The 21872-nt window shown below is 54.5% G+C and overlaps 1 protein-coding gene across 1 annotated transcript in view; it reads left to right on the top strand.

The window, feature by feature from the left end:
- Positions 1-20641, top strand: part of camta2 (calmodulin binding transcription activator 2) — a 23742-nt gene extending 3101 nt beyond the window's left edge. Inside the window, exons 4-25 of the mRNA XM_070855267.1 lie at positions 233-300; positions 384-519; positions 781-852; positions 1272-1419; positions 2242-2370; positions 2450-2645; positions 2725-3745; positions 3843-4553; positions 6229-6355; positions 6786-6920; positions 10225-10409; positions 11792-11982; positions 12215-12293; positions 12851-13124; positions 13213-13449; positions 13747-13961; positions 14368-14549; positions 14710-14914; positions 15523-15594; positions 17687-17880; positions 18074-18148; positions 18416-20641. Of these exons, the coding sequence (XP_070711368.1) occupies positions 233-300; positions 384-519; positions 781-852; positions 1272-1419; positions 2242-2370; positions 2450-2645; positions 2725-3745; positions 3843-4553; positions 6229-6355; positions 6786-6920; positions 10225-10409; positions 11792-11982; positions 12215-12293; positions 12851-13124; positions 13213-13449; positions 13747-13961; positions 14368-14549; positions 14710-14914; positions 15523-15594; positions 17687-17880; positions 18074-18148; positions 18416-18470 (4707 nt within the window). The 3' untranslated portion in view covers positions 18471-20641. The remainder of the gene's footprint in view (positions 1-232; positions 301-383; positions 520-780; positions 853-1271; positions 1420-2241; positions 2371-2449; positions 2646-2724; positions 3746-3842; positions 4554-6228; positions 6356-6785; positions 6921-10224; positions 10410-11791; positions 11983-12214; positions 12294-12850; positions 13125-13212; positions 13450-13746; positions 13962-14367; positions 14550-14709; positions 14915-15522; positions 15595-17686; positions 17881-18073; positions 18149-18415) is intronic.
- The last annotated feature ends 1231 nt before the right edge of the window (positions 20642-21872 follow it).

The following is a 21872-nucleotide window of genomic DNA, read 5'->3' as shown; positions in this document are numbered from 1 at the left end:
AGAACCCACACGAACAGGAGGAGAACATGAGCCTTGTTGTGCTGCCACCTTTAGTTCCTCCTCTTTAGTGCTCTCCCCCAGCTTCACGTGGCTCCACAGTCAGTCCTGGTTTCAGGTGAGGGAGGGGGGAGATAATCAGCTGGAAGGTGTATCTCAGCTCTGGTCCTCTCATGACGGCGCCCCCTGTTGTTTTAATGTGACAGTCCACCTCTCTCTCCTCCGTCCCGTGCAGGAGATCGCTTCCTACCTGATATCGTTTGACAGACATGAAGAGTGGCTCTCCTGCACCCTGAAAACCAGGTACAAACAGCGGCGCCCCCCCGCAGCCCCCCAGGCGAGGCTGAGGGCTCCACACACCTGACCCTGTGCTGTCTGTCTCTCAGGCCGAAGAACGGCAGCATCATCCTGTACAACAGGAAGAAGGTGAAGTACAGGAAGGACGGCTACTGCTGGAAGAAGAGGAAGGATGGGAAGACGACAAGAGAGGACCACATGAAGCTCAAGGTCCAGGGCATGGAGGTCAGCCCCCCCCCGCTGCCTCCATCAGTCAGTGTGTTTGTGTTATTATGTGTTACACAAATTTTATGTTGGATCTGAATTAACCCTTTAAAACACCAAAGTCCCACAGTAACACAAACACTCTGACTGATGGAGGCAGCAGCAGAGCAGCAGCTCCTGCTCCTGTTTTAGTGAATGTAGTCTGGTGTGTGTGCAGAGAGATAGAACGGCTGTCTCTGGTGCCTGTATGGTTGCCATAGTAACGGCGCTCTGTGATTTCAGTGCCTGTACGGTTGTTATGTCCATTCCTCCATCGTGCCAACATTCCACAGACGATGCTACTGGCTGCTGCAGGTCAGCACACACACACACACTGAACACACACACACACACACACACACACACTGAACACACTGAACACACACACACACACACACACACACACACACACACACACAGAACACACACACACACACACACACACACACACACACACACACACACACACTGAACACACACACACACTGAACACACACACACACTGAACACACACACACTGAACACACACACACACTGAGCACACACACACACACTGAACACACACACACACACACACACACACACACACACACACACTGAACACACACACACACACACACACACACACACACACACTGAACACACACACACACACACACACACACACACAGGAAAGTTGTTGGCTGATTCTCCTGTCATATGATGTCTAATGTGTGTGTGTGTGTGTGAGACAGAACCCAGACATTGTGCTGGTCCACTACCTGAACGTGCCGTCCCTGGAGGATTCTGGGAAGTGCAGTCCATTGCTGTGTGCGGTGGCCGACCGCCATGACAGTGTGAGGTGGAGCCGAGACGACCTGCTCAACCAGCTCAAGCCCATGTGTAAGACACGAGTACTACTAGTACTACTAGTAGTACTACTCTGGCAGTACTACTAGTAGTAGGCCAGAGTACCTATCACATGCAGTAAGAAACATACTGTAGTACTGAGGTGTAGTACTGTAGTACTGTAGTGTAGTACTGTAGTGTAGTACTGTAATACTGTAGTGTAGTTCTGTAGTGTAGTACTGTAGTACTGTAGTGAAGTAGTGGAGTACTGTAGTGTAGTACTGTAGGGTAGTAGTGTAGTACTGTAGTAGTGTAGTGTAGTACTGTAGTACTGTAGTACTGTAGTGTAGTACTGTAGTCCTGTAGTGTAGTACAGTAGTACTGAAGTGTAGTACTGTAGTCCTGTAGTGTAGTACTGTAGTGTAGTGCTGTAGTGCTGTAGTACTGTAGTGCTGTAGTACTGTAGTACAGTAGTGTAGTGCTGTAGTGCTGTAGTCCTGTAGTGTAGTACTGTAGTGTAGTAGTGTAGTCCTGTAGTGTAGCACTGTAGTACTGTAGTGTAGCACTGTAGTACTGTAGTGTAGTTCTGTAGTACTGTAGTGTAGTACTGTAGTGTAGTGCTGTAGTACTGTAGTCCTGTAGTGAAGTAGTGTAGTACTGTAGTGAAGTAGTGTAGTACTGTAGTGTAGTAGTGTAGTAGTGTAGTACAGTAGTGTAGTGATATAGTCCTGTAGTGAAGTAGTGTAGTACTGTAGTGTAGTAGTGTAGTAGTGTAGTACAGTAGTGTAGTGCTATAGTACTGTAGTGCTGTAGTCCTGTAGCGAAGTAGTGTAGTACAGTAGTGTAGTACTGTAGTACTAAGGTGTCCTGTCTCAGTCCACAGTATGAAGTGCTCTGTGGGATCAGGCGACTTCAGCATTGAGGATTTGGTTCAACACATTCTGGACCGTCAGAGAACCAAACCCCAGCCGCGCACACACGCCTGCCTCTGCAACACCGCCCAGGGTAAGGCCTCGCTGTGACATCACTGTGACATCGCTGTGACATCGCTGTGACATCACTGTCCCTCTTTGTGTGTCTGCAGTACCTTCAGGAGTGAACATTCCTCACCGCTGCAACAGCACCAAGCATCGCATCATCTCCCCCAAACTGCCTCCCTCCTCCTGCAGACCCTCCCCCGCCTCTCTCCCCTCTAAGGGGGGGGAGGGTGGAGGAGAATCCAAGCTGCCCCACCTTCATGCCCAGAGCAGCCCCGTCTCATCACCCTGCCCCTCGTCCACGTAAGTCACCACACAGGAAGCTGCTGGTTACACCGTACGGCCGTCGGTCTCTGATGTTTTGTCGTCTCTTGTGTTGCAGCGCAGCCTCGTCCCCCCCGCAGCCTCACAGAGCCACAATCACCATGGGAAACCACAGCAACGGTTTCTATGGTGATCACCGCGGCAACCTGGCGACGGTGGCGCTGCCGCAGAACGCGGTGATTGTCATGGCAACGACCACTGCCATCACAGGAGGTGGTCAGAGGGGAGGTGTGGCCAGAAGAGAGGAGGCGGGAGTGGGGAGGAGCCTGTCACTCACCCGCTCCGGCCAGTTACTGCTCTCCACCGCCCTCCCACCTCCTGCCAGCAAGCCCGCCTCCCCCTCCCCTCCCTCACCTGTTCCCCCCTCACTCCCCCCTCCTCCTGTCCAGGCGCCGGGAGTGGCCACCCTCTCCCTCACCCTCCTCCCCTCCCCTGTCATCGGAGGCCTGCTCCTCACCCCATCCTCCTCCAACACCTCCTCCTCTTCCCTCCGCTCCCCTCCTCCTCCCCCTGCTGCGTCTCCTCCCTCTCCGCCTTCCTCTCCCTCATCCACCCCGCCCCCCTTGTCCCTCCCACCGACCTTTGACCCCGACTCCTTCCTCAACTCCCCTAAACAAGGTCAGACGTATGGCGGCCCACCTCCTCCCCCCACCCCCTCCCCTATCCTCTGCTCCTCCTCCCCCCTCTCTCCCCCTTCCCTGGCTCTCTCCCTCTCCCCCACTTCCACTCCTCCCTCCTCTGTCTCCCCTCCCTCCTCCCTCTCCTCCCTCTCCTCCTCCTCCTCCTCCTCTGAAGCAGATAGGAGAGACGCAGCCCTCCCCCTCTCCTCTTCCTGTTCCTCTTCCTCCCCGCCCTCGTCATCCTTCCCCCCTTCTCTCTCCCTCTCCCTCTCCCCCACCTCCTCCGTGGCCCCGCCCCTCCTCCCCCTCTGCCTGGAGCTTGGAGCTCTGGGGGAGTCGGCGGCACAGAGGGCAGAGGAGGCACGTGGAAGTGAAGAGGAGGTGAAGGGAAGTCGAGATGATGATGATGATGATGATGATGAAGGCAGTGCTCCCCCCACCAAGCTGGCTCTGCTGCAGGTGAGTCCCCTGATCTGTTCAAACTGAGGGACTATTTTCTTCAGTAGAAAGTTGTATTCATCCGCTCTGGGTCTTCTTTTTTTAATCTGTCATTCAGACAAGCCACGCCTCCTCCAGCTTGTCTCCACGGCAACAGACGGGAAGTAGTGCTGCTTCACTGCTCCTGGTTTGCCAGGACTCTGCAAGCCAACCCGCCCACCCGGCCAATCAGACGCAGCAGCAGGCCAACGGACAGCAGCCATTGGTCCTTGGACAGCCCTATAATCACCTGCCTCCGCCTGAAGCTCCGCCCCCAGCTCAGGTGTCCCATCAGCCCCTGGTGCTGCAGCAGAGTCAGCAGGTGTTTGCTAACGCTAAAGCTAATGTGGCGTCTGAGAGCAGTGACACCAACTCCGCCCCTGCTGCTGTCACCATGGATACCCCTCACCTGGCGACACCCCCAGTCCAGGTGAAGGAGGAGAGTAGGCGGGACTTCGACTCTGAGGACACCTGCATGGATACACACCTGGAGGAGGAGGCGGAGCCCTGTGAGCGGGGAGGGGAGGAGCTCGACATTTCCTTCGATAGCCAGTTTCCTGACCTGATCTCTGACCTCATCACAGAGGAGGCCAATCCCGCCGCAGCTCACCCTGCCGCCGCCACCACCGCGCCAAACTCTGCCGTGTTCCCAGCGGGGGTCCGATACATGGTGCCCCCCCAACCCTCGCCATCCTCCTCCTTCCTCCCCTTTCCTCACCCGCTGCCCTCCTCCTCCTCGACCCGCCTCGCCTCCATCACAGACTTCTCCCCAGAGTGGTCCTACCCTGAGGTAACCAATCACAAGCACTCACCTGTTCTGGAGGGAAAAGTGTTGGAACTGGTCCAGTAGATCAAAAGGCAGCTGCACCCCATCGAGTACGTCCACACACCAGACTCCATTGACAAGAATAGTCATTTTACTGTGCAGAATACCTGAGTTGCTGGTCTACTGCTGCCTCCGTCAGTTAATTTGTGTTATTGTATGTTACACAGATTTTGTTACATCTGAAATTATCCTTTAGAAGACCAAAGTCACACAATACTTTAAAGTGATTACACCAGCAGCTCCTGTGTCCTGTTCTCTTAAATCCCTGTTTTAGTGAATGTAGTCTGGTGTGTGTGCTGTTTGTGGTTAAACCAAAAGGATCTTCCAGGTCTCTCTCTGTAGGGATCCTTTCCATGATGCTGTCACACACTTAGAATAACACTCTGAGCCTGTCAGTGGATCAAACAAGCTCTTTTAGTGGACCTACTGTGATCAGGTGCAGTTGTCCCAAAGGATCACGTTGCAGCCATTGCAGCCCGTTTGGTGTCTGCTGGCTGAGGTGATCTACTGGTGATCTACTGGACCAGTTCCAACACTTTTACTACCTACCAGTCACTCAGACACCAGGATGAGGACACAGAGGATCATGGGTAGAACCAGGGTGTATATAATATGTATAATAATAATGTATACTGTGTGTTCTTGTGAAATGGGCCATTTGTAGTGAAGTTCACATAACTGTAGTGTTTAACAAGTGAAAGCTGAGTACTTCTTCCTCCAGTGACCGTCAGAGCCCGTTCATTGAAGGAGTTTAACCGTCCAGGTGAAGTTATGGTAGAAAGGTGTTAGTGTGGGTGGAGGTCCAGCAGGGGGCAGCAGAGTCTGGCTGAGAGGACGACACTTCTCCTGTCCTGCCAACACGACCGCACAGTGACAGTGTTTCTGCTTAAAGAGCTGCTGAGCATTAAACGTGTTACAGACGGAGCTTGTGATGTCCCACACATGAACTCACAGAATTAACACGTCTGGGAATCTGATCAATTATTGAAGTTCTGGAAAATCAGGCAGTTTGTGCATCTTCTATAAAGGTAACAGGTGGTAACAACAGGTGTAACAACAGGTGTAACAACAGGTGTAACTACAGGTGTAACAACAGGTGTAACTACAGGTGGTAACAACAGGTGTAACTACAGGTGGTAACAACAGGTGTAACTACAGGTGGTAACAACAGGTGTAACAACAGGTGTAACTACAGGTGGTAACAACAGGTGTAACTACAGGTGTAACAACAGGTGTAACTACAGGTGGTAACAACAGGTGTAACAACAGGTGTAACTACAGGTGTAACAACAGGTGTAACTACAGGTGGTAACAACAGGTGTAACAACAGGTGTAACTACAGGTGGTAACAACAGGTGGTAACAACAGGTGTAACAACAGGTGTAACTACAGGTGGTAACTACAGGTGTAACTACAGGTGGTAACAACAGGTGTAACAACAGGTGTTAACAACAGGTGGTAACAACAGGTGTAACAACAGGTGGTAACAACAGGTGTAACAACAGGTGTAACTACAGGTGGTAACAACAGGTGTAACAGTTTAGTAGTGTCTTCATACAGTGTCCAGTTCAGTGTGAAACACCTGAACATGAGGTGTGTGTGTGTGTGTGTGTGTGTGTGTGTGTGTGTGTGTGTCTAGGGAGGTGTGAAGGTGTTGATCACTGGACCCTGGAGTGAACTCTCAGGTCGATACTCGTGTGTTTTCGATCAGAGCACCGTCCCTGCGTCACTGATCCAACCTGGAGTCCTTCGCTGCTACTGCCCCGGTACAGACAGACACACACACAGACACACACAGACACACACACAGACACACACACACAGACACAGACACACACACACACAGACACACACACAGACACACACACACAGACACAGACACACACACACACAGACACACACACACACACACACAGACACACACACAGACACACACACACAGACACAGACACACACACACACAGACACACACACACACACACACACACAGACACACACACAGACACACACACGCAGAGACACACACACACACACACACACACACACACACAGACACACACGCAGACACACACAGAAACACACACACGCAGACACACACACACACACACACACACACACACGCAGACACGCCCACACACTGTTGTGTGGGCGTGGCTTTCCATGGCCCTAATGATGATGTCGTGTTTCCTGTTCCAGCCCACGAGGCCGGCCTGGTGTGTCTGCAGGTCCTGGAATCCGGAGGTTCCGTTTCCTCTTCAGTTCTGTTCGAGTACCGGGCGAGGAACGCCAGCTCTCTGCCCAGCTCGCAGCTCGATTGGCTGTCATTAGACGGTCAGTCACAGCCCCACCCACCTCACACCGCCGCCGTAACCACGAGCAACACGCCACATACACACAGCCCCACAGGGACAGCAGCACTGAAGCACAGCAGGCCATGACGGTTTGTGTCCTCTGTCGGCGACCATGACGGTTTGTGTCCTCTATCGGCGGCCATGACGGTTTGTGTCCTCTGTCGGCGGCCATGACGGTTTGTGTCTTCCTGTCGGAGGCCATGACGGTTTGTGTCCTCTGTTGGTGGCCATGACGGTTTGTGTCTTCCTGTCGGAGGCCATGACGGTTTGTGTCCTCTGTTGGCGGCCATGACGGTTTGTGTCCTCTGTCGGAGGCCATGACGGTTTGTGTCCTCTGTTGGCGGCCATGACGGTTTGTGTCCTCTGTCGGCGGCCATGACGGTTTGTGTCCTCTGTTGGCGGCCATGACGGTTTGTGTCTTCCTGTCGGAGGCCATGACGGTTTGTGTCCTCTGTTGGCGGCCATGATGGTTTGTGTCTTCCTGTCGGAGGCTATGACAGTTTGTGTCCTCTGTTGGCGGCCATGACGGTTTGTGTCTTCCTGTCGGCGGCCATGACGGTTTGTGTCTTCCTGTCGGAGGCCATGACGGTTTGTGTCCTCTGTCGGCGGCCATGACGGTTTGTCCCCTGTTGGCGGCCATGACGGTTTGTGTCCCCTGTCGGCAGCCATGACGGTTTGTGTCCCCTGTCGGCAGCCATGACGATTTGTCCTCTGTCGGCGGCCATGACGGTTTGTGTCCTCAGGTGTAACAACAGGTGGTAACAACAGGTGTAACAACAGGTGTAACTACAGGTGTAACTACAGCTGGTAACAACAGGTGTAACAACAGGTGTAACTACAGGTGGTAACAACAGGTGTAACAACAGGTGTAACAACAGGTGTAACTACAGGTGTAACTACAGGTGGTAACAACAGGTGCAACAACAGGTGGTAACAACAGGTGGTAACAACAGGTGTTAACTACAGGTGTAACAACAGATGTAACAACAGGTGTAACTACAGGTGTAACTACAGGTGGTAACTACAGGTGTAACTACAGGTGGTAACAACAGGTGTAACAACAGGTGGTAACTACAGGTGTAACTACAGGTGTAACTACAGGTGGTAACTACAGGTGTAACTACAGGTGTAACTACAGGTGGTAACAACAGGTGTAACAACAGGTGTAACAACAGGTGGTAACAACAGGTGTTAACTACAGGTGTAACAACAGATGTAACAACAGATGTAACTACAGGTGTAACTACAGGTGGTAACTACAGGTGGTAACTACAGGTGTAACTACAGGTGTAACTACAGGTGGTAACAACAGGTGTAACAACAGGTGGTAACTACAGGTGTAACTACAGGTGTAACTACAGGTGGTAACAACAGGTGTAACAGTTTAGTAGTGTCTTCATACAGTGTCCAGTTCAGTGTGAAACACCTGAACATGAGGTGTGTGTGTGTGTGTGTGTGTGTGTGTGGCCATGACGGTTTGTGTCCTCTGTTGGCGGCCATGACGGTTTGTGTGTCGGCGGCCATGACGGTTTGTGTCCTCTGTTGGCGGCCATGACGGTTTGTGTCTTCCTGTCGGAGGCCATGACGGTTTGTGTCCTCTGTCGGCGGCCATGACGGTTTGTCCCCTGTTGGCGGCCATGACGGTTTGTGTCCCCTGTCGGCAGCCATGACGGTTTGTGTCCCCTGTCGGCAGCCATGACGGTTTGTCCTCTGTCGGCGGCCATGACGGTTTGTGTCCTCTGTCGGCGGCCATGACGGTTTGTGTCCTCTGTCAGCGGCCATGACGGTTTGTGTCTTCCTGTCGGCGGCCATGACGGTTTGTGTCCTCTGTTGGCGGCCATGACGGTTTGTGTCTTCCTGTCGGCGGCCATGATGGTTTGTGTCTTCCTGTTGGCGTTCAGTGGTACAATCCGGCTCTCTCTCTCTCTGTCTGTTTGTCTGTCTCTCCCTGTCTCTCTGTTGGGGGTTTTAGGCTCGGAGCCAAGAATGTGAGACAGCCACCCCCCTCCTCCCCTCCCTTTTCTCACCCCTCCCTCTCTTCCCACCATGCTTTGCTGTTCTGCTCAGACATCCAGCGTGCAGACTGCAACGGACGACCGAGCACCACATGCTGTCTCTCTCTGTCTGTCTCTTGCTCGCCTGCTCCCTCAGCTTACTGTGTGTGTTGCACTGCGTCTCTCATCAGCTTGTCGTCACCGTTTGCGCTCAAAGATCGAGCGTGTGACTTAATGTATCCTATGACATCACAAAATACCCAGAATGCTCATCACCTGTGCTGAGAGAGAGAGAGGGAGAAGATGGACGAACGACAGCGGCAGGATGGTGTCGGTAGGACCGACTCTGCGCGAGTGTGTGTGTTTCTGTAGTGGTCGTCATGGTTACACGGCTGCCCAGTAACCTTGGCAACCACCAGTGTGTGGTGGACAGTGGATGGAGGGAAGCGGCCCTGAGGCTTGTTGTTGAGTCTGTCTGTAGTGATGTTCAGGCCACGGTCACCTGGTCAGGGACACCTGGACGGTCACCTGTAGATTGTCAGGAAGCTCAGAATGTCAGGCTACCTGTCTCAACTCTGCCCTGTGGCCTATCTGTGTACTTGTGTCTCTGTGTGCCTCGGGGAGGTGCAGTGCCTTAGGGAGGGTGCAGTGCCTCGGGGGGTTGCAGTGCCTCGGGGGGTTGCAGTGCCTCAGGGAGGGTGCAGTGCCTCAGGGGGTTGCAGTGCTACAGTAAGCAGGTGATTTGTACCTGCAGGAGCTGCGACATGTTGAAGTAAAGCTTCGATCTAAAAGTAGAAACAATATTAAACCATTTGTAGTCAAACCTTCAGTGTGTGTCTGTGTGTGTGTGAGTGTGTGTGAGTGTGTGTGAGTGTGTGTCAGTGTGTGTGTGTGTGTGTGTGTGTGTGTGTGTGTGAGTGTGTGTGAGTGTGTGTCAGTGTGTGTCTGTGTGTGTGTGTGAGTGTGTGTGAGTGTGTGTCAGTGTGTGTGTGTGTGTGTGTGTGTGTGTGTGTGTGTGTGTTTGAGTGTGTGTCAGTGTGTGTGTGTGTGTGTGTGTGTGTGTGTGTGTGTGTGTTTGAGTGTGTGTCAGTGTGTGTGTGTGTGTGTGTGCTAAAGAGCCTCTTAAAACAGTTCTTTAATGGAGGAGTCTTCCTGGTTAGAGCTGTCGACACTCTGGTGTCACCTTGAACATACAGATGCTTCATGTGTTCAGTTGTCAGTGGTGACACTAACGTGTCACCATGAGCCTCCGTCAGTGTCACCATGAGTGACGGACTGTTCTGTGTGCAGATAATCAGTTCAGGATGTCCATCCTGGAGCGGCTGGAGCAGATGGAGCGCAGGATGGCAGAGATGGCCGCCCGCAACCACCACCACCACCAACACCATCAACACCACCATCAGCATCATCAGCAGCAGCATGGCAGCCAGCTGGCCACGCCCCCTCCCCCACTCCTACCTGAGGACTTTGAACAGGTGAGGCTGGTGACACCAGACTGTCCTTTTCTCTTTGTTTTAAAAGTAAACGTGCTCAGGACGGATGGCGAGGGTGGAGGTCAGACAGGTGGGCAGACAGGTGGGCAGACATGGAGGTCAGCAGATTACATGGAGGAGGTTGTTGATCTTTTTAAGAGGAACAAATTAACCTGAACGGAAAATCCTTTTAAAACAGTCAGGCTGCCTCGGCAGACAGACAGACGGGCAGACAGGTGGTCAGACAGGCAGACAGACAGGCAGACAGGTGGCCAGACAGACAGACAGGTGGTCAGACAGACAGAGGAGGCTTTTAGTAAAGATGAGGCCTGAGCTGCTGACATTATCTTAACCCAATGAAAACGGCCGTGGGAGGTGATGTTAGCATGCTAGCATGTTAGCATGTTCCTGTTTAAATGGATCTAAAATAAAAACTACGACGAAGGATTCTGTCTCCTTTCAGCAGAAAGCTCAGGCCGTGACTTTAACCCCCCCGTAGTGACGAGCTCTGACAGGTTCAGGTCCGTCTTTATTCCAGCAGCAGCAAGTCTGAAAGCTTTACTTCCTGATTCAGTTCATCCTCTGGGGACCAGCATCAGCAGAATACAGTGAGCTGCAGATGTTCAGGTGTTCACACGTTGTGAACACAGATGGGAGCTGGTCCTTCACCTGGGGGAGAAAGGCTGTTCTCCTCCTTGGAGACGCTCACATATCACATGGCAGCTTTTCCTTCATCTGCATCCAGAATCACATGGAAACAAGTGAAAGTAAAAGTGTGTCAAAGCTGTTCATGTGGAGGACAAACAGGTTAGCCACTTAGCCTGTTAGCCTGTTAGCAGGTCAGCCGGTTAGCCACTTAGCCTGTTAGCCCGTTAGCAGGTCAGCCGGTTAGCCACTTAGCCTGTTAGCCCGTTAGCAGGTCAGCCGGTTAGCCACTTAGCCTGTTAGCCCGTTAGCAGGTCAGATAACAGGATAACAGGAAGTGTTTCCATGTTCAGTCTCTGCTGTCAGTCATTTATAGCCTCACACATGCCAGAGAGAGTCAGAGGGAAAAACTGGAGGGGGGGGGTCACGGATGTTTGGATCCACCATCCAGCTGGGGGGTGGGGGGTGAGGGATGGGGGTGGGGGTGTGTGAGACAGAGAGGGAGAGAGAGACAGTCACATGAAGCAGCTCATCAGATTCATCAGCTACCAGAAAACTAACTGGTTCCTGGTTAGCTCACATTTTACCAGTCTGGGGGGGGTTAGTCCAGGTTAGTCCAGGTTAGTCCAGGTTAGCCCAGGTTAGTAGTAACCGCCTAGTTGGGTAACTAGTTAGCCAAGTTTAGCTATCACTGCTGTTACTGCTGCTGCTTTACAGCTGTCTGTCTGTCTGTCTGTCAGTCGCCTCAGTGGTTTGAGAGGAGGATTGTGGGAGTGTGTGAGCGGATGATGAGGGGAGGACGGTGGGGAGGAGGAGGAGGAGGAGGAGGAGAGAGGCTTCATCACTCCGTCCGTCACCGTGGGATGACGCTGCTGCACCTGGCTGCTGCTCAGGGATACACACACCTGATCCACAGCCTGATCCACTGGAGGTACACACACACACCTGATCCACACCCTGATCCACTGGAGGTACACACACACACACACACACACACACACACACACACACACACACACCTGATCCACTGGAGGTACACACACACACACACACACACACACACACACACACACACACACTCACACCTGATCCACTGGAGGTACACACACACACACACATACGCCCTGATCCACTGTGTGTGATCCACTGTGTCTTTGCCGTAGGAGTGTTAGCAGCGACAGTCTGGATCTGGAGCAGGAAGTGGATCCTCTGAACATCGACCACTTCTCCTGCACGCCGCTGGTAAACACACACACACACACACCGTCATATCTCCTGGGCTCTGATTGGCCAGCTGCCACCTCAGGTAACCTCAGGGTAACCATAACAACAGATGGTCAGGGGATGGTCCACAGACCCTTGAATAGGTCCTTGAAAATGTGGCTGGAGTTCCTCATGTGGTTCCAGAGGTCCTTGGAAGGTAATGACAGGTGTTACCAGGACACCGGGTAGAGAGCCAGCAGGGTCCAGAGGTCCTGGGCTCCTCAAGGGGATAAAGGTCCTTGAGTGGGTTCTAGGGGTCCTAAATAGACCCCTAGAACCCTGGGGGCCCTCTGTGGTCCTTGAGAATGTAGCAGGGGTCCTTGAGGGGTAGCGAAGTCCTTGAAAAGGTTACCTGCATACATAGTATTGGGTCTGTTTTGTTGCTATGGCTACCTACAGGTAAATCTACCTTGTGGTTAAACCTGAAGGACGTTTGAGGTATGTCACCAACACTGGCAGCCAATCAGGGTGCAGGATTCCCCGCGGCTCCACAGCCGTGACGCCCTCACGTGTTGCGTGTTTGTACCGTGTTCCAGATGTGGGCGTGTGCTCTGGGCCACCAGCGGGCGGCGGAGCTCCTGTACGGCTGGAACAGTTCGGCTCTGGGGATCCCTGATTCGCTGGGACGCCTGCCGCTCGCCGTGGCTCGGTCCCGCGGACACACCCGCCTCGCCACGGCGCTGGAGGAGCTGCACACGCACACTCACATGACGCCAAGGGACGCGCACACGCCTCCGGCAGACACACGCGCCCCGGTCACGCCGCAACCCCAGCTGCCCCCGTCCCCCCTGTCCACCAGCCCAGACACAGGTAACACACCTGCCGCTGCTCGTAGCTCCAGGTGGCTCAAAGCCATGTCTGATTCCAGCGCTCTGATTGGCTGTTTCTCTTCTTCCAGGTCTGAGCTCCTCCAGCAGCCTCCCCTCCCCCAGTGACCCCTCCTCCCCCTCACCAAGCTCCGCCTACTCCAGCGGACCGGCCCCCATGGACACCTCCCCCTCCTCCCCCTCCTCTCCTTCCTCCTCTTCTTCCTCACTGCCCGTCTCCCCTCCCTCCCCCCTGCCTCTCTCCTCCCTCCCTCCTGTGTCCATGTGGGGGGAGGAGCCAAACGCCGGGCTGAGCTCAGGTAACACAGGTAGCTTGTGAAAGCATGAAATGACTGGGTCCTGGTCCTGGTCCTGTCCCTGGTGCTGGGTCCTGGTACTGGGTCCTGGTCCTGGTACTAGCCTGGGTCCTGGACTGGGTCCTGGGCCTGGCCTGGGTCCTGGTCCTGGTACTGGCCTGGGTCCTGGACCTGGTCCTGGTCCTGGTCCTGGTCCTGGTCCTGGTGCTGGGTCCTGGACTGGGTCCTGGTCCTGGTACTAGCCTGGGTCCTGGACCTGGTCCTGGTGCTGGTCCTGGTCCTGATGGTTGCCCTCACTGATCACTGCAGGTTTGACCGCTGGTGGTTCCAGGGACTCTCCTCTTTACCTCATGGACTATGAGAGCGGCCCCCCCTCCCCCGGCCACTCTTACCCCCCCACACTGACGGCCGGCGGGCGGCGGGCGCACATGGCGGCGGCGCTGGAGGAGCAGCTGCTGAACTACAGCGAGAACGCAGAGAACGAAGGCGAGGAGGAGGAATACCTGGAGGAGGAAGTGCTGCAGGTACACAACCGCTGTTACCAGATCCTAGTCCCTGATCTTAGTCCCAGAGTTTAGTTCCTGATCTTAGTCCCTGATTCTAGTCCCTGAAGTTAGTCCCAGAGTTTAGTCCCTGATCCTAGTCCCTGAGGTTAGTCCCAGAGTTTAGTCTCTCATCTTAGTCCCAGAGGTTAGTCCCTGAGTTTAGTCCCTGATCTTAGTCCCAGAGTTTAGTCCCTGATCTTAGTCTCAGAGTTTAGTCCCTGATCCTAGTCCCTGATCTTAGTCCCGGAGTTTAGTCCCTGATCTTAGTCTCAGAGTTTAGTCCCTGATCCTAGTCTCAGAGTTTAGTCCCTGATCCTAGTCATCAAACAATCAGCACCCACGGACGTCCTGACTGTCTGTTGCCATGGTTACCGTCACACAACAGGTCGACATGGCAACGCTGGCGGAGCAGATCATCGAGGCGACCCCGGAGCGGATCAAACAGGAGGACTTCCCCAGGGGGGCGGAGTCACCGCTCAGAGAGAGGCGGGACAACCCGGCCATACAGGACACCTGGCTTGCCACCTACCTGGATACGGTCGACACCCACACACACTCCCCGCCCAGGTGAGTCCCACCTGGAAGAGGCCGACACGCACACTGCAGTACACCACTCAGACCACTGGTGCAAATGCATTATGGGTATTATGACACAGAAGAACAGAGGCATGATGTCTGTGTGTGTGTGTGTGTGTGTGTGTGTGTGTGTGTGCGCGCGCGCTTGCAGGCGGGTGTGCCCCCCCTCGCCCCTCAGTGCTCTGGCTCTCCAGAGACTCCGCCCCCCCTCGTCGGCCGCATGGGCGGAGTTCCTGAACGCCTCAGCCAATGGAAAGATGGAGAGAGACTTCGCCCTCCTGACACTGACGGACGGAGAACAGAGGGAGCTGTACGAGGCGGCCAGGATCATCCAGAACGCCTTCAGGAGATACAAGGTACACACACAGGTACACACACTCAGGTACACACACAGGTACACACACAGGTACACACACTCAGGTACACACACTCAGGTACACACTCAGGTACACACACAGGTACACACACAGGTACACACACTCAGGTACACACACAGGTACACACACAGGTACACACACAGGTACACACACTCAGGTACACACACACAGGTACACACACTCAGGTACACACACAGGTACACACACAGGTACACACACTCAGGTACACACACTCAGGTACACACTCAGGTACACACACTCAGGTACACACTCAGGTACACACTCAGGTACACACACAGGTACACACTCTGCTGTTAGAAACACGTTTAAAGCAGTAGAAGAAGAAACGAGGCCTGTTAGAAGCTCCAACATCAGTTTAAGGACCAAACCAGCTGAACCCGAGCAGGAACTCTGATCAGCAGGAGGAACCCTCTGAACCGGACTGCAGCCTGGGTGCAGATGAGCCCGGTGGGACGAGGGGGGTCAGAGTTCAGACTGGGCAGGAACCAGCAGAGCTGAAAGTACCTGTTGGTCCTGACTGCACACACCTGGTGCTGAGGCTCTGCTGTCCTGTTGTGTCTCTGCAGGGTCGCAGGTTAAAGGAGCAGCAGGACATGGCTGCAGCCGTCATACAGAGGTGCTACAGGAAGTACAAACAGGTGTGTGTGTGTGTGTGTGTGTGTGTGTGTGTGTGTGTTGGACTGCACTCTGTCCTGACAGTGAACTAACCTGCCGTGTCTCCTCACCATGTGTCTCTCCCTCTCTCTGGTTAGCTAACATGGATAGCTCTGAAGGTAATATGGCTGACCACTAGGTGTAGATGTACTGTGTGTGTGTGTGTGTGACTGTGACTGTGTGTGTGTGTGTGTGAGCAGCTCCTCCCTGCTCATGCCTCAGTGTTAGCAGAGCGCTAACAGTCTCAGCCTGCTGTGTCTGTGGACGCTCCTCTACTTCCTGGTTGTGGTGACTGTTAATTTCCAGATAGTCTGATGTAAGCAGCCTGCCAGTACGTAGCCTGAGCCCCCTGTTTTACCAGTGCATAGCCATAGGCTCCCCTCTGGACCTCCCCGCTCCCCTCTAGACCTCCGGCTCCCCTCTGGACCTCCCCGCTCCCCTCTGGACCTCCCCGCTCCCCTCTGGACCTCCCCGCTCCCCTCTAGACCTCCCGGCTCCCCTCTGGACCTCCCCGCTCCCCTCTAGACCTCCCGGCTCCCCTCTAGACCTCCCCGCTCCCCTCTAGACCTCCCCGCTCCCCTCTAGACCTCCCGGCTACCCTCTAGACCTCCGGCTCCCCTCTAGACCTCCCCGCTCCCCTGTAGGCCTCCGGCTCCCCTCTAGACCTCCCGGCTACCCTCTAGACCTCCGGCTCCCCTCTAGACCTCCCCACTCCCCTGTAGGCCTCCGGCTCCCCTCTAGACCTCCCAGCTCCCCTCTAGACCTCCGGCTCCCCTCTAGACCTCCGGCTCCCCTCTAGACCTCCCAGCTCCCCTCTAGACCTCCCCGCTCCCCTGTAGGCCTCTGGCTCCCCTGTAGGCCTCTGGCTCCCCTCTAGACCTCCCGGCTCCCCTCTAGACCTCCCGGCTCCCCTCTAGACCTCTGGCTCCCCTTTAGACCTCCCGGCTCCCCTCTAGACCTCCGGCTCCCCTCTAGACCTCCCAGCTCCCCTCTAGACCTCCCCGCTCCCCTCTAGACCTACCGGCTACCCTCTAGACCTCCAGGCTCCCCTCTAGACCTCCGGCTCCCCTCTAGACCTCCCGGCTCCCCTCTAGACCCCTGGCTCCCCTCTAGACCTCCGGCTCCCCTTTAGACCTCCCCGCTCCCCTGTAGGCCTCCGGCTCCCCTCTAGACCTCCCGGCTACCCTCTAGACCTCCGGCTCCCCTCTAGACCTCCCCGCTCCCCTGTAGGCCTCCGGCTCCCCTCTAGACCTCCCGGCTACCCTCTAGACCTCCGGCTCCCCTCTAGACCTCCCCACTCCCCTGTAGGCCTCCGGCTCCCCTCTAGACCTCCCAGCTCCCCTCTAGACCTCCGGCTCCCCTCTAGACCTCCGGCTCCCCTCTAGACCTCCCAGCTCCCCTCTAGACCTCCCCGCTCCCCTGTAGGCCTCTGGCTCCCCTGTAGGCCTCTGGCTCCCCTCTAGACCTCCCGGCTCCCCTCTAGACCTCCCGGCTCCCCTCTAGACCTCTGGCTCCCCTTTAGACCTCCCGGCTCCCCTCTAGACCTCCGGCTCCCCTCTAGACCTCCCAGCTCCCCTCTAGACCTCCCCGCTCCCCTCTAGACCTACCGGCTACCCTCTAGACCTCCAGGCTCCCCTCTAGACCTCCGGCTCCCCTCTAGACCTCCCGGCTCCCCTCTAGACCCCTGGCTCCCCTCTAGACCTCCGGCTCCCCTTTAGACCTCCCCGCTCCCCTGTAGGCCTCCGGCTCCCCTCTAGACCTCCCCGCTCCCCTGTAGGCTTCCGGCTCCCCTCTAGACCTCCCCGCTCCCCTCTAGACTGTAAAGACTGAAGCACCCTGACCAGGGAGCGACACCGCCCCCCAGTGGCTGCTCACACCTGTTGGCCCAGTAGGGCAGATTGCTGTCCTATCCTACCTGAGCGGACCTGTGCTCAGGTGTTGGGGGGGGCTCGGGGCAGGACAGGGGCGTCCACATACGTGTGGCCAGGTAGTGCTCGGAGCCGGGGGGCGAGCAGATGGGCGGCCGTGCTGCCTTCCTGCCCCCGGTGCGCTGACAGTGTGGCTCTGCCCCCCCAGTATGCCCTCTACAAGAAGATGACCCAGGCGGCCATCTTGATCCAGTCCAAGTTCCGGTCGTACTACGAGCAGAAGCGCTTCCAGCAGAGCCGGCGGGCGGCCGTGCTCATCCAGCAGTACTACCGCAGCTACAAGGAGTACGAGAGGCTGAAGCAGGGCCCGCGGGGGGCAACTGGCCTCAACCCCAAGATCAAGTAAGAGGCAGGAGGGTAATTAGGGGCAACTGGCCTCAACCCCAAGATCAAGTAAGAGGCAGGAGGGTAACTGAGGGTAACTGGGGGTAACTGGGGGTAACTGAGGGTAACTGGGGGTAACTGAGGGTAACTGAGGGTAACTGGGGGTAACTGAGGGTAACTGGGGGTAACCGGGTAACTTTGTGCCCACCAGAGGGTCGTTCCTGACAAAGAAACAGGACCAGGCAGCGAGGAAGATCATGAGGTTCCTGAGACGCTGCAGACACAGGTAGGAACACAGAACACACCTTCGTCCTCAGGGACACAGTCTTCATCATCATCACCACCACCATCTTCATCTTCATCATCATCATCATCACCACCACCATCTTCATCTTCATCATCATCATCATCATCATCATCATCATCACCACCACCATCTTCATCTTCATCATCATCATCATCATCATCATCATCATCATCACCATCACCATCATCTTCATCACCTGTGGTTCATTAGCATGGAGGTGTAAAGCTGTCTGTCGTCTCTCTGCAGGATTAAAGAGCTGAAGCAGACGAGGGAGCTGGAGAGGAGAGGACTGACCACGTAGAGGAGGAGCAGGAGGAGGAGGAGGAGCAGCCGGAGGAGGAGGAAGAGGAGGAGGAAGAGGAGGAGGAGGAGCAGGGACTGAGTGACGGAGTGTCAGCTGCTCCACAAAGGGACAGAAAGCAGACGGAGAAACCAAATGACTGACGGAGAGAAGAACAGTGGAGAGATGCCTGTCTGTCTGTCTACCTGTCTGTCTTCCCTCCAGGGTGAATGTATCTGTCCATCTGCAGCTTAAAGAGCTTCGGTCTAAATCTTTGCACCGTTCTTTTATTTACTCTTAAAGTCAGGGTCTCTGCCCCCGGTCCATTCTGACCCCGGTCCATTCTGACCCCGGTCCTCTCTGCCCCGGTCCTCTCTGCCCCGGTCCTCTCTGCCCCGGTCCATTCTTCCCCGGTCCTCTCTGCCCCGGTCCTCTCTGCCCCGGTCCTCTCTGCCCCGGTCCATTCTGACCCGGTCCTCTCTGCCCCGGTCCATTCTGACCCGGTCCTCTCTGCCCCCCATTCTTCCCCAGTCCTCTCTGCCCCGGTCCATTCTGCCCCGGTTCTCTCTGCCCCCCATTCTGCCCCCGGTCCTCTCTGCCCCCAGTCCTCTCTGCCCCTGGTCCATTCTGCCCCCGGTCCTCTCTGCCCCCAGTCCTCTCTGCCCCTGGTCCATTCTGCCCCCGGTCCATTCTGTCCCTGGTCCCGTCTGCCAGTCCCGTGAGGGGGTTAGAGGTTAGGGATTAGAGGTTTAGAGGTTAGTGGTTAGGGTTTAGGGGTTTAGAGGTTAGAGGTTAGAGGTTAGTGGTTAGTGGTTAGGGGTTTAGAGGTTAGAGGTTAGAGGTTAGAGGTTAGTGGTTAGGGGTTTAGAGGTTAGAGGTTAGTGGTTAGGGTTTAGGGGTTTAGAGGTTAGTGGTTAGGGTTTAGAGGTTAGAGGTTAGTGGTTAGGGGTTTAGAGGTTAGGGGTTAGGGGTTAGTGGTTAGGGGTTTAGAGGTTAGTGGTTAGGGGTTTAGAGGTTAGGGTTTACGGGTGTTTCAGCGGTCCAGACGCAGACTGTGGAGGTAAAACAGGCCCAGCACCAGTCCTCCCATAATCCACTGCTGCTGTTTGAGGGTCGGCTGAACTGATCCACATCAGAGCAGCGGTGCAGCGGTTTGGGGCGGAGCTCTTCACTCAGAGTGGTGATGAAGATGGTGATGATGAAGATGGCGATGAAGGTGATGATGATGATGATGATGAAGGTGATGATGATGATGGTGGTGGTGATGATGGTGGAGGAGCCGTCACAGTTAAAGGTGTATAAATATACAGGATCTATATTCTAATGGACTTTCTAGAAGGTGGATGTTTTATTTATTACAGCATGAACTGTTCATGTCAGTGTATGAGTGTGTGTGTGTGTGTGTGTGCGCGTGCGCTGACTGTAAGGTCGAGTCTTAAAGACCCCCCGACCTCTGACCTCTGACCTCAGAACGAAGAACTTTCCGTTGACTTAGTCATAAATAAAAGTGCAGCTGGCAGAGTGTCTGAACGGGGAAATGGTGCTTCTGGACAGACTGTGACATCCTCAGGCCTGACTGGACCGAGGCCCCCAGAGGCCCCCAGAGGCCCCCAGAGGCCCCGAGGCTCCCAGAGGCTCCCAGAGGCTCCCAGAGGCCCCCAGAGGCCCCCAGAGGCCACGAGGCCCCCAGAGGCCCCCCGAGGCTCCCAGAGGCCCCCAGAGGCCCCCAGAGGCCCCCCGAGGCTCCCAGAGGCCCCCAGAGGCCCCCAGAGGCTCCCAGAGGCCCCCAGAGGCCCCCAGAGGCTCCCAGAGGCCCCCAGAGGCTCCCAGAGGCCATGGGGCTCGTTCAGATCTGGACTCCAGAGGGTTTCTAACTACCACTGCATCACTCAGTGCTGACGTCACAGGTCAGAGGTCAGAGCGTGCTCAGAGGGCAGCGAGCTGCTGCTGGTTTTTGAAGTCGGCTTTTCTTCCGCAGAGGTGGGCGATGCTGTGTTGTCATGACAACCAGGAGGAGCTTTGATCATAAGCAGCTGTTTGACACGTCTGTGCTTGTTTTCAGTTTGACCTTCTTCTTCTGTTGCAGTGAAGCTTTGCATGAGTTTGTATTTAACTGTTCTACATTTCAAAACCTTTAAAATGAAAAATACACGATTCTTCAAGGCAGAGAAATAAATCAGCTGTTTGCTATTTGTCCTGGTTGTGTTTCTGTTTCCAGCTGAGACTCAACAACTGTACAAGACTACAGCAGAGAGACGGAGTCAATCAATCAATCAATCAATCAATCATCAGTCAGTGTTTCTCTCAGACTGTTTCCAGAACAAACTCTTTCATTCAGAGACCAAAGATTCAGGAATTCAACAGGAAGGATTCAAGAATCCACACAGAGCAGCTCAGAGATTAGATTAGGACCCAGTGGAGGAGGAACTCCCCTTTAACGGGAGGGAGAACTCCCCTTTAACGGGAGGGGGTACTCCCCTTTAACGGGAGGGGGTACTCCCCTTTAACGGGAGGGAGAACTCCCCTTTAACGGGAGGAGGAACTCCCCTTTAACGGGAGGGAGAACTCCCCTTTAACAGGAGGAGGAACTCCCCTTTAACAGGAGGGGGTACTCCCCTTTAACGGGAGGGAGAACTCCCCTTTAACGGGAGGAGGAACTCCCCTTTAACAGGAGGGGGTACTCCCCTTTAACGGGAGGAGGAACTCCCCTTTAACAGGAGGAGGAACTCCCCTATAAAGGGAGGGAGGACTCCCCTTTAACACTAATGTCTCCACCCCCCCCAGAAGAAAGTCGAATGCGGTGATTGAATAACTTTATTAGCGTTCTGCAGCCGTGTCGTTTACATGGGGAGCAGGAGGGTTAAACCGTGACGGAGGAAACCTGGTGGAACCACGTGACCAATCACAGTCCAGCTGGTCCGCCGGTCGTCATGGTAACAGTCACATGGTTTCACTCAGAGGTCAGTGATCAGTGAAGTCAACCTGAAGGACAGGAAGTGATTTTAAAGGGCCAAAGCAACACAAAACTCCTAATGGAATACTACTAATAATAATACTAGGTAAGTACCACTACTACTAATAATAATACTAGTAAACATACTACTACTAGTAATAATACTAGGTAAGTACTACTACTAATACTAATAATACTAGTAAACATACTACTACTAGTAATAATACTAGTAAAGTACTACTAATAATAATGCTAGTAAACCTACTACTCCTACTAGTGATACTAGTGATGATGCTAATGTTTTTGGGGTTATTTTGGTGTATTGTTAGCGGTGAACCGTTGAAATAAAAAGATGAATGTTGGTCCGGTCCGGTGAGGAGGTGACGGCCCCTGGGGGGTCACGGCCCCTCAGGTTGAGCACCAGTCTATCTAAACACTACAGGAAGTACATTCATGAGATATTGATCTAT

This window comes from Pempheris klunzingeri, chromosome 23 (assembly GCF_042242105.1).
Source record: "Pempheris klunzingeri isolate RE-2024b chromosome 23, fPemKlu1.hap1, whole genome shotgun sequence".
Lineage (NCBI taxonomy): Eukaryota > Metazoa > Chordata > Actinopteri > Acropomatiformes > Pempheridae > Pempheris > Pempheris klunzingeri.
Note: the sequence above shows the minus strand (reverse complement) of the source record. Positions and strands in the feature narration are given on the sequence as shown.